The sequence below is a fragment of the Tenrec ecaudatus genome, chromosome 8, assembly GCF_050624435.1.
Source record: "Tenrec ecaudatus isolate mTenEca1 chromosome 8, mTenEca1.hap1, whole genome shotgun sequence".
Classification (NCBI taxonomy): domain Eukaryota; kingdom Metazoa; phylum Chordata; class Mammalia; order Afrosoricida; family Tenrecidae; genus Tenrec; species Tenrec ecaudatus.
The window spans coordinates 85140551-85153697 of NC_134537.1; the positions used below are offsets into that span (position 1 = coordinate 85140551).

General features: G+C 40.3%; 1 protein-coding gene across 1 annotated transcript in view; it reads right to left on the reverse strand.

Annotated features, from left to right (window-relative positions):
* The window catches only part of BNIP3L (BCL2 interacting protein 3 like), a 45490-nt gene that overhangs the window by 11454 nt on the left and 20889 nt on the right, over positions 1 to 13147 (reverse strand). The window contains exon 2 of the mRNA XM_075556485.1: positions 9295 to 9478. Within this exon, the coding sequence (XP_075412600.1) occupies positions 9295 to 9478 (184 nt within the window). The remainder of the gene's footprint in view (positions 1 to 9294; positions 9479 to 13147) is intronic.

The following is a 13147-nucleotide window of genomic DNA, read 5'->3' on the forward strand; positions in this document are numbered from 1 at the left end:
GTTAACTTCTAATACGGCATGTTTATATACACACACACAATGTCTATATCCCACATAAACAAAATATCTTTTGAGTCCTTAATAATCTTTAAGAGTGTAAAGACCAAAAAGTTTGAGGACCACTTTCTACTTATTTCAGAAATATTTATTTTGACATTATTTCGGAGCAAATTGGACAAGGGTGAGTAAAAAAGTATTGCTGGAAAAAAGTATTGTTTCTCAAAATATCCTCCATCTAGTTCTACATACTTCTGAAAACAGTGTTTCCATCTAATTCTTCCCAAAAGAATTCTGTATGCTTCCATTTGTACCCCATCAAAACACCAGCTTTGGCAATCACAAGAGATCCAAATCATGCTCCTTTTGCATGTTCTTTGAGTGTAAAAGAAGTCTGAAGTGCCAAGATTAGGGTTGCATGGTGGATAGGGTAAAACTTCTCAATAAAATCCTTACAGAACCAACCTACATACCCTAGAAGAATGAGCAAGTACGTTGTTATAATGGAAAAATTCCTTGGTCTAACTTTCCTGGTCCTTTTCTCAACTAATCACAAGGCTGGCATCTCAAATCCACCAGTCACTTCTTGGGAGAATGATGAGGCTGTTTGATCCCATAAAGAGTCGTGGAAATCCTTGTTGAGGTCTATATGAGTCAGAATCAACTCTGAAGCAGTGGGCAGTAGTAGTCAGTAGTCAGTAATGCTGTTTTCAATTTTCTTAAAATACCTTCTTACTAAGCCTGGCAATTGTCCCCCGTCGTTCGAGAAAACGTATGTAGGTGATCCTTTGAAATTTCCCAAAACAGTTGCTGTAACTTTCTGGGCTGACCTATCTCCTAAGAATCTACTGTTTTTATTGGGCCATACTGGTAAATCCAAAACTCATCCCTAGTTGTGACCTGTTCTGTAAAACTGCCTTCATTAACCTCAATCTTGCCTGAAGGACAGAAGGATCAGGTTTTTGGCCTAGCTGATCTTCATGCAACAGTTTGTTTTTTTTTATCTCTTCAAGTTTATTTTTCACTTGGAACTGGGTCAAGGGTACAAAGCAAACTGTTTTCCATTCATTAATTCATACATACTTCATTTAATTTCATGTCCTTGTTTGCAATCTCTATAATGTAATATTGAGGACCCCATTCCCCGTTTCCTGTTTCTGTTCTTCCTTCTGAACATCATCCTTAGGTAAATGCAGCCTTTCCGATCTCAATGGTTGGTTATGCTAAGTTGTGGATATCTACTGGTGTTACTGCGTCCCTTTATAACAGTTTATTGTTTGGCTGAAAACTAAGCCATGGGGGTAAGTTCAATTCCAGTGCTACAGGAGGGCTAAGGGTCCCACTAGTCTCATCTGACCGACCGCTGTTAAGTACCATCAAGTCAGCTCGACTCACGGCAACCCTAGGCACAAGAGAAGCAAACACTGACCAGTGCTGCAGCAGCCTACCCACTGTTGTATTTGAGTCTACTGCTGCAGTCACTGTGTCAATCCAGCTCATTGACAACCTCCCTCTTTTGATGACTTTCTATTGTAGAAAGCATCATGTCCATTTCTAGGGCTGATCTCTCCTAATGTCCAAATATGAGAAATAAATCCTACCACCTTCCGTTCTAAGAAGCATTATGGTTGTATGACCTTCAACACAGAGATGTTTTTCACCTGACTAGTTAAAACAAAAACCAGAACCAAACTCACCATGTCAGAGTTGATCTTGACTCACAGAGCCGCCAGAATGCAGGGAAGAACAGTTCCCTAGGGTTTCGAAGGCTGTAAATCTTTATGGGATGAAGAGAAACAAGCAGCCATCTAGCTGAGAAGCATCAAAGCCCACACAAAAGAAGCACATCAGCCTGTCTGACCACAAGGTGCAGAAGGGACCAGTTATCAGACATCAAAGAACTAAAAATCATTATCAATGGGTGCCCACCTCCCTGATACGATCAATGAAGACAAAGGTGTGCATATGCAAATTGGGTGAAGAAAGCTGATGGTGCCCAGCTATCAAAAGATATAGCATCTGGGATCTTAAAGGCCTGAAGATAAACAAGTGGCCATCTAGCTCAGAAGCAACAAAGCCCACATGGAAGAAACACACCAGCCTGTGTAACCACGAGCTGTCGAAGGGATCAGGTATCAAGCATCAAGAAACAAAAAATCTTATCATTGAAAATGTGGGTGAGTGCAGAGTGGAGACTCAAAGCCCAATGGTAGTCAACCGGACACCCCTTACAGAAGGGTTGTGGGGAAGAGATGAACCAGGCAGGGTGCAGGGTAGCAACGATGAAACATATAACTTTCCTCCAGTTCTTAAATACTTCCTCCCCCCCCCCCACTATCATGATCCCAATTCTACCTAACAAATCTGGCTAGACCAGAGGATGTACATAGGCACAGATAGCAACTGGAAACACAGGGAATCCAGGACAGATGACTCTTCCAGGACCAGTGATGAAAGTGGCGATGCCTGGAGGGTGGAGAGAATGTGGGGTAGAAAGGGGGAAGTGATTACAGGAAACTACATATAGCCTCCTCCCTGGGGGAGGTACAGCAGAGAAGAAGGCGGGGGGGGGGTGCACGACGTAGGACAGTGTAATATATGACAGAATAATAATTTATGAATGATGAAGGGTTCATGAGGTAGGAGGGAGTGGGGAGGGAGGGAGGAGGCAATGAGCAGCAGATATTAAGGGCTCAAGTAGAAGGCAAATGTTTTGAGAATGATGATGGCAACAAATGTACATATGTTCTTGACACATAGATGTGTGTATGGATGTGATAAGAATTGCACGAGCCCCCAATAAAATGATTTAAAAAAATCTTTATGGGAGCAGACAGCCTCATCTTTCTTCTGAGGATCAGCTGGTGAATTCAAACTGCTGACCTTTTGTTAGCAGCCCAACATATAACTCACACCACCGCCAGGTCTCTGACCAGTAAAGAAGGGTTTTTCTCAATGGTAAATTTTGTTCCAGGGCCTTCTAATGGGAGCTCTACTTAAAGCAGTTGGTAGTGGTAGCTTGGTATCACCTAGTTCTTTTGGTCTCAGTCTAGATTCGCATGTTCATTAGTCTACTGGGCAAATGGTTTCATGCATCTCCAATTTTCTTCATTCATCTTCCCACCAGACAAGGTGAGACCAAGAGTTGTGCCTTTCATGAGCAGTCATGAACTTTTAAGACTCCAGCTACAAGTCATTAAAGTTGGATGTAAAACACTGTCTTTGTGGATGGTACTATGCTAACTGACCTTGGTTTCCCAAGACCATGGTTCTGAGTCCCCAGATACCATGACATTTTCTCAATGTGTTTGGTTATGTCTAAGAAGCATTTATAACATCACTGCCTATAAGCTATGGAGCAGTGATTTATTCGATAATCACTCCTAGCCACAGTTGAGCCACAATGATTTGTTTGAAATTACTTTAGCCAGTCAAATGACTGGGTGGGACCACACAGGTTAGGTGCCTTCTTCTATTCCTGATGTGTCTGGGTAAGAGAAGAGGGGGGGGGGAAGATGCTGATAGAATTATATGATTTAGTTGTAAGTGATTGTTAACAGGGTTGTGACTGTAAACACTTGGAACTCAAATGTAGGGATTGGTGAATTCTGCCATCCAGCTGGGTATAAAACAACCCATCTCAGAAGCAGGAATTCATAATGATCAAGAAAGAAGAGCCAGGAGTGTAGATCCTTTGGATTCTGAGACCTCTGCACAATGAACCAACTTGAGCCAGAGATAAAAAGCTGTGACATCAGAGGAGTGACAGAGGAACTGCATTATCGGGAGCAGAAGCCACAGTACAAGACAAAGTGATGGGGCTTCCTGATCCAATGGAGAGAGTCAAGTTGAGTGTCTTCAAGGAGGAATGCTTGTCAAATGGGGTGTGTCTCCAGGAACTTCATTGAGAGCTGTTTGCTGACCCAAGGAGCCAGGCCTGGCTGTCTAGGCCTAAGGCTTATAATCGTGGGGAAGGCTTCTAGGCACTTTCTACAGTGCTGAAAGAGCTTTGTAACCTTGACTGAGCAGGGCAGATGCCAAAGGTCCCTGTGCATGAGGAGGTAAGGCAGTCCTGACCATTTTTTATCTTGAACTACAACCTGTTAACTTGCCCCACAAAACCCATTGTTCTGAGTACTGTCTGAGTTCTGTGTGACTATTGTGAGGCTTTCCTAACCCAGCAGAGATGCAGAGTGCTGACTAATAAAGTTGAAGAATGCCCAACTCTTGTCTTGTAGGAAGTAACCTGCTGCTGACATGGGGTTTGATTGTCCTCACCCCCAGTGATGTCAGAGGAGGTCAGATGCCACCTCTACACCCTTTCACAGTGCTCCGGCATATTCTAGCAGTTTTGTTAACTACCCTAACAAGACTAAGACAGGTGTTATTGCTGAGAGAAGTTGCCTGCAGCCATTCCGTAATCACAGAGACATGTTTCAATATCTTCTGTTTGGAATAAATCCATGCATGTATGAACTGGAACCCCAGTTAGCAATACATTTTTACTTACAACCATATAAACTTAAAAAAAATTGTGTCATATACATGAATATATAAACTTGAATAAAAATTACGAACTACTCATTAAAAAAAAATCAAAACTCACTGCCATCGAATTGATACAGACCAACTGTGACCCTAAAGGACAGGGTAATAGTGCCCCTGTGGGTTTCTGAGAGTGTAACTCTATGAGAGTAGAACGCCTCATCTTTCTCTCTGGGAGTAGCTGGTAGTTCTGAACTGCTGACCTTGTGGTTAGCAGCCCAACACATACACAACTATGTCATCAGGACGCACAGACTATATTCACAGATAAATTTTAGATGAAAACACATGATCTTATATGGCATAATACAAGAAAACAATATGCTAAATTAGCTTATCTTTGTCAGTGATTCCCTGTGTAACTACAGAAAATCAACGAATCTGCCTTCATTAAGCGTTGTTACTGTGAGTCGCTGATTCCTGCTCATAGCAACCCTTTACGACAGAGTAGAACTGCACCATAGGGTCACAAAAGCTGTCATCTTTACAAAAGCAAAGTGCCACACCTTTCTTCTGTGGAGGGGCTGGTGGGTTCCAACTATCCACCTGCTGTAGGTAATAGCTTACTGATTAGCCAGGGTTCCTTCTCTGTTTCATAGGTACAAAAAATACACAGGGGCTCTAATGTGCTCAAAGGAACGAATGTTTACTATCAAAAGTATCAAGAACATGTGTACAATGTTAATATTAGTGAAACACTAGCAACTCAAAAGACCATCAGAAATGTACCACGCTTAGAACTCTTAAACTATTATAATTGATGTAAGAGCTTCTTTAGTTGAAACAGGAAAACAGAAAGCTGGTTCTATGTTAAACGTATTACATGTGTTTAGAAAAGTTTTGTCTAAAGAGTAGAAAATCACAGGAATAATGAGCATGAAGCACTCTTGCATTTCTCGATTTACTGTCATTATATTCATAATCAAGTTGGAGCATAACTAGGAATCCCATTAAGGCCTGGCAGCCTAGATCAGGTCAAGGAAGTAAGCACGACAAAGTCATGAGTCCCACAGGAGCATTACGATAGTGTGATATGCTTACCACCGGCACCAATTGGACAATATTGAACTTTGCACTGATAAACTGTTTACTACTATTTAACAATTTGGAATGCATTAAAGGACCAACCATGATTCCTTTCGGGATCACCTGTGAGCTTCTAAAATATTCTGTTGTCTCTACTAAATAAGATGGCGTTTGTGAGTATCAATATTTTTTAGAGGTCTCAGAGTGACTCTAATGTGCAGTCAAGGTTGAAACTCTTAAACTACTATACTGCAATAGAATGAACAAAAAGCAAAACACATAGGTGCTACCATCTAACAACCAAAGCAGTGGCAGAACAAATCTGCGGTATACTTTTACACTAAAATATACACATAAACTCTGGGACCAATTTCCAAGAATCTTAGCTCCTTTATTGCCTACAAACAAGACTCTTCATCAACATCAAATACAGAGAAGCATGCAGTTTGAACATGGTGGATTTTAAAGACATGCTTACATACTGAAGTGTGTCATCAGCCCTCCTAGGAGAACACTGCTGCGCTGGAGGGTCTATGCCTCTTCTGAAAGATAAGCCGTTACTGGAGCCCAGAGACACGCGCTGCATTCACTGTGTTTAGAAGCCCAAACTTGGACACGATTATGGGAAGGTATTTAAAAAATGATCACAAATTAACTTACTACTACTACTACATTACGACTATTAACCAAGTAAGATAGCCAGAAAAGCAAATAGTAATGTCAGTTTGTCATCCAGTGGTGGCCTGTGATGATGGAAGTAATGTCGTATTTTAAATACCACCTTGGTTACCCATGGTGGCCAGGTTTCAATAAACTTAAGCCGCTTGGGAAATGCTCACCTGTGTATGTCAAGAAATTGGGAAGACACCATATACACTCAAGTATAAGCCGAACCGAGTATCAGTTGAGGCACCCAATTTTACCATAAAAACTGCATAAAAATGTGCTGAAAAACTCAGCTTATATATGAGTACATATGATAAGTTTCTTGGAAGAGTAATTTGTATGTGGAAGAGATCCATCTATGTGCCCATTCCAAAGAAAGGTGACACAAAAGAATGTGTAATTTACCGAACATTATCATCAGTACCATATGCTAGTAAAATTTTACTAACAATAATTCAAAAATAGTTGCAGTAGCACATTGACTAGGAACTGTGAGTAATTCAAGCCAAATTCAGAAGATGCCATGGAATATGAGATGTCAGATGTCAAATGCATCTTCATGAAGGCAGAGAACACCAGAAAAATTGTTCCCTGTGTTTTACTGACTGTGAAGGCAATTGAGTGTGTGCAGCATATGCATAATATTGTGAAGAATGGGAATTCCAGAACACTCAGTTATGCTTATGGGTAAATTTTACACAGGAAAAGAGGCAGTTATTAGAACAGAACTGCATGGTTTAAAATCAGGAAAAGGGTGCGTCAGGGTTGTGAACTTTCATTATACTTAATTTGTATGCTGAGCAAATAAACTGAGCAAAAAGGACTGTATGAAGAACAACGTCGCATCAGGCTTATTAACAGTCTTTGGTATGTAAATGACTCCATCTTATGTGCTGGAAGTCAAAAGGACTTCAAGCACTTCCTGATGAAGATCGAAGACTACTGACCTCTGTAAGGATTATATCTCAACATAAAGAAAACAAAAATCCCCATAAATGAACCAGAATGTAGTATCACAATAAACAGAGAAAAGACTGACACTGTCAAGAAGTTCATTGTACTTAGATCTACAATCAATGTCCATGGAAGCAGAAGCCAAGAAATTAAAAAATTAAATACTTTATTGGGGGCTCTTACATTTCTTATCATAATTCATACATTCATCCAGTGTGTCAAGCACATTTGCACATATGCCGCCATCATCTTCAAAGCATTCTCTTTCCACTTGAGCCTGACATCAGCTCTGCATTTCTTCCCCATCCCTCCCCCGCCCACCCTCATTCACAAACCCTTGATAAGTTATAGATTATTATTTCCATATCTTACATTGTCAAGACCTCTTTTTAAAGTGGTAAAATGCAACCATGTCACTTGAGGACTAAGATGTGTCTGAACCCAGCCATGACATTTTCAAGTTCCTCATATCCATGTGGACACTGGACAGTGAATAAAGACCCCAAGGACTGATGCTTCTGATTAGAGGGATGGCAAAGAATACGGAAAATACCGCACCACGTGAACAAAAGACAACTGGACACACTGGCGCCAATGAGCAAGAGTCATGTGTTAGAACATATAGAAGAGAGCCTTACCAACAGGCCAACTACTAATCCTACAGCTACTGCAACCAATGGCAAGCTGCTCGAAAGAGTCGTTTGCTCTGGTAGTGTTTATGACAACAGCCATCCAGGCTATAAGACGCATAGAGTCAAGTGAGAGATGAGTCGGGGTAGAGGGGATATGCCTTGTACCACAAAGTCAAATCCATCCTGTGGCTGCCCTGGCAACATTACTAGATCATAAGCCAAGCAGGAACTTCAAGCATGACCTAACTCGTTTCTCTTTCACCTTTTTTGATAAAAATATATGCTATATACACACTATCTTTTACTAAGTACCAAAAATTTCAGAAAGAAAATGATCAACCATAGCTCCAATCTCCAGAGACAATCAGGGTCAACAGTTAAAAATGTTTCTTTAGTTATTTTCCTGTGCATCTGCATTTTCTAAATTATTCTTATCAGTTAACCAAAATATCTTAATTAACCAAAATATCATTATTTTCAAATTAATATCAAAGTATCTTAATTAACCAAAATATCATTCAGTGTAACACTGTGCTGAGTCTGCCAAACAGTGCAGCTGTTAATGTACTTTTTATTTTTAAATATACCATAATGTTATGGAATATACAATCTCTGTAGGAAAAAAGAGCTTATACTGAAAAATAATGATTTCAGTTCATTTTACTCATACTTACTATTTCTGTATTCTTAGTTTTTTACTCTATGCAGGCTTTATTTAATGGAATTAGTAAAATGCTAAAAAGGTAGTCTGAAATTAAATTTCCTCTAGTGAAACGGAAGAACCTTCAAAAGAAGCAATTTCTGTACAGTTTGGTTGGTGCTTCCAATGTGAAAACATTGCTTTCACTTGAACTAACATACAGTTTATATGACTCAAGCATTTACTGACTGTTTACTAGGACCATCACTGTGAAGGGTATGAACCAACAAGTGAAAACACATGTGCTGCCACAGTCGATTCTGATGCCTAGTGACCCCACAGGAGTGCAGGATATGAAGTGGACGAAAATATGAGCCTCCCTTGTGGGGCCCCACCACGTAGCAGGGCAGATGCTCTGTCAACAGGCAATCAATGCAGGCTGTGAGGATCAGTGTAATAAACAGAAGTCAAAAACACATTTTAAAAAGTATTTCTGCCACTGAATTTTAAACTGGCAAACATCTAAAAAATAATTCTATCTGAGTAAGAAAATGAATTTAATCTGAGGAGGAACAAAGGAAACTTGAAATACCTGTCAGCTGTCTGGTTTTTTTAAAGTATGCTGCTTCAACAAATGAATATTAATTTAGAAGGAAAAAATACACATGTAGCAGGAAATCAGGAATCACACCTTGTCAAAATTTTCAAGAGACGAACTTTAGACAAGCTAAATTTTATCTTGCTGATAGACATTTACTTTGTAAGCATCCAAAGTGAACTCATTTAGGCCGTTCATCTGATTCTAGAATTCCACCCAACCTGAATTGCACTTACCTATCACAGTGAGAGCTGCCCCTGGAACTGCTCTGTCCTGATTCATGCTGTGCGTCCAAAAGGATCTTCTCCATGTCTCCATTGTGGATAGAGGATGAGGAAGGTACATGCTCTAGCCCCCCATTTTTCCCATTGCCATTATCATTGCCATTGCTGCTGTTCATCGGCAGCTCCACCCAGGAACCTGTTGGTCAAGTCAGATAACTTAAGTTAACCACAGCAGAACTGAAACTCGTAATGTGCACACGGATGTGAGCATGGTGAATTCAGATAAGGAGTCTTACTCGGCTCAAACCAATGCAACAGCATTCTGAAGAAAATAAACAAGCAGCAGTAAAAGTCTAAAAATCTATACAGCTCTATTCCTAAAATACAAGCACTTATAATTCCATTTAGAATAAGCCAGAACCCTAAAATCAACCTTACAAAATAAAGTAAGTCTGTCAGCCATCTGTCTCTTAGCTTACATACAATCAAAAACAGTTATTGTCAACTAGAAATTCAAAGCTTTTGAGGTTATTTTTTCCAAAAATATAAGTAACTTTATTATAAAATAGGCTGCTTACATTTAATGTTTAGGCTATATGCACAGGTATTTTTGTGTATATATATATATATATAAGCATTATGCACATATATACACACATACACATGTATATTACACACTCTCAACGGTCCACCTCAACATTTATTTATTTTTCAAAATTTTATTAGAGGCTCATACAAATCTTATCACAATCCATACATACAATTATGTAAAGCACATTTGTACATTTGTTACCCTCATCATTCTCAAAACATTTGCTCTCCCTTAAGCTGCTGTCTCAGCTCCTCATTTTCCCCCCTCCCTCCCCACTCCCCTATGAACCCTTGATAATAAAACAAATTATTATTTTGTCTACCTCAACATTTTAGTTATATCATGTCCACAAATGAAATAAGCATTGGGCTTAGAAAATTCTTAACTGTCATTTACATAAGTTAACAACCCTATCCTTATTAGTACAAACAACCAAGAAGCTCTTAGAGAGGTAACTTAAATAAAATCACAAAATCTTTAATTTGTGCACAAATCCAGAGCATAAGATAAATACAGAAGGCTCTTAATTGAGGCAATACTGCAAAACATTCTGGAAAAGCCTTCACTCTATTCCACAATTCAATTTCCTTTCCTTTGTACCTCGCTTTTCCTATCCTTTTCCCTCTTTCTACGCACTAAGCATACCTTGAAAACTTGTCTCTTTTTCCTTCTCTCCGAGCTCCTACTTTCTAGGGTGTTCATCAAGCTTTGGTGGTTTCAGGGGAGAAACAAGAATGCCTTGATGACACACAGACATGAACTTTTTCTCAGGAAGATAGTCAATGGGGGTGGAGCCACAGAAAAAAAAGTGGCATTGGTAATTTGGATAGGGCCTGAAAATATTTACTGGTCCAATGCGTTTATTGGCACATTAAAATGGTTTAATTTTCAGTAAGAATTAATAGTAGCCAATAAACTGCCTTCTGCAGAAAAAGTCTTGCACTGCCCTCTCAGTTTTATACTGCACAGCTCTACCCCGCTGCATTGGTAAACCGCTGCACTAGGCCTCGCTGAAAAGCAAGGCGGTCACTTTGAAGACTAATGTGTGCCCGACCCACACCATGGTATTTTCTTTTTTATTTTTCAATCGTCTTATTGCGAGCTCTTACAGATATTATAACAATGCATAATTCCGTTAGAGCTCTGGCATTTTCAAATGCTTCACACTCGTGTGATAGACAAACATTAAATGTGAAAAATTTAGATGGACATTGGGCCTCCACTCAAGTACTCCCTCAATGCAAGAATACTTTGTTCTATTAAACTGCAGTTCATGATGCTCACCTTCCTGACATGATCGCTAAAGACAAATGGTTGGATAAGATATAGCGCGCAGGGTCTTAAAGACTTGAAGGTAAACAAGCAGCCACCTAGCTCAGAAGCAACAAAGTCCATATGGAAGAAGCACACCAGCTTCATAAGGTGGCGAAAGGATCAGTTATCAGGCATCAAAGAACAAAATATCATATCACTGTGAATGACGGGGAGTGCAGATTGGGGACCCAAAACCCATCTGGAGGGAACTGGACATCCCCTTACACAAGGGTTGCAGGGAGGAGACGAGCCAGTCAGAGTGCAGTGTAGCAATGATGAAACATACAACATTCCTCTAGTTTCTAAAGGCTTCCTCCTCCCCGCCCCCACTACCATGATCCCAATTCTACCTTACAAATCTGGCTAGACCAGAGGATGTACACTGGTACAGATAGGAACTGGAAACACAGGGACTCCAGGACAGATGATTCCTTCAGGACCAATGCCGAGAGTGGAAGGAGGGTGGGGTGAATATGGGGAACCGATTACAAGAATCTACATATAACCTCCTCCCTGGGGGACAAACAACAGAAAAGTGGATGAAGGGAGATGCCGGACAGTGTAACATATGACAAAGTAATAATAATTGATAAATTATCAAGGGTTCATAAAGGAGGGTGGAGCCAAGAAGGAGGGGAAAAATGAAGAGCTGATACCAAGGGCTTAGGCAGAAAGCAAATGTTTTCAGAATGATAACGGCAACCAATGTGCTTCAAACAATGGATGTATGTATGGATTGTAATAATAGTTGTACGAGCCCCCAATAAAATTTTTTTAATGTGGAAAATTTAAGAAGAATTGATGCATTTGAATTTATGGTACCGGTACGGTATATTGAAAGCACCATGGACTGACAAAAGAACCAAGTAACTGACCAATAGCCCTACAAGAGACAACACTGGAGACACAGTGTGGGAATTCCTCCGGATCTGAACCCACTACACCTGGCAAAACACTAAGGGTGTGCAACAGAATAGCAAGGGGAAGTCCCCAGGGAATACCAAAAATAGACTTTGGGGCCAGGGTTTGGCGCCCCAACCGACTGGACCGGAAAACACTCCTAAAGGCCAACAAACGATCCTTGAACTAGCTACAAGCTTTTCTTTCTTGTTGTTTTGTCATTGGTTTGTTGTTGTTTTGTTGCTTGGTTTTGTTCTGCCTTGTTTTTGTGCATGTTATTATCTCCGTAGGTCTGTCTCCACTGGATGAACAATCTGGATGAGAAAACAACAGAAGCGATAGTTCTGGGGTGACATGGGAGAGGGGGAGGTGGGGAGAAAAGAAATGGTGTTAACAAATCCAGGGAAAAGGGAACAAGCGATGCAAATCGGTGGTGAGGAGGGTGTAGGAAACCTGGTCGGGTGTGACCAAGGGCAATGTAACCAAGAGGAATTACGGAAACCCAAATGAAGGCTGAACATGACAGTGGGACAAGAGGAAAAGGAAATAGAGGAAAGAGCTAGGAGGAAAAAGGCATATATAGAGGTCTAAATAAAGGTATGTACATATGTAAATATATTTATATATGAGGATGTGGAAGTAGATCTATGTGCATATATGTATAGGTTTAGTATTAAGGTAGCAGATGGACATAGAGCCTCCACTCAAGTACTCCCTTCAATGCAAGAATACATTCTTCTATTAAACTGGCATTCCATGATGTTGACCTTCCCGATACCATTGTTGAAGACAAAGAGGGTGCATAAGCAAATGTGGTGAACAAAGCTGATGGTGCCCAGCTATCAAAAGAGATAGCGTTTGGGGTCTTAAAGGCTTGAAGATAAACAAACGGCCATCTAGCTCAGAACCAACAAAGCCCACATGGAAGAAGCACACTAGCCTGAGTGATCATGAGGTGCTGAGGGGATCAGTTATAAGGCATCAAAGAACAAAAAATCCTATCATTGTGTGCTCACCTCCCAGATAGGATCGCTGAAGACAAATGGGTGCATAATCAAA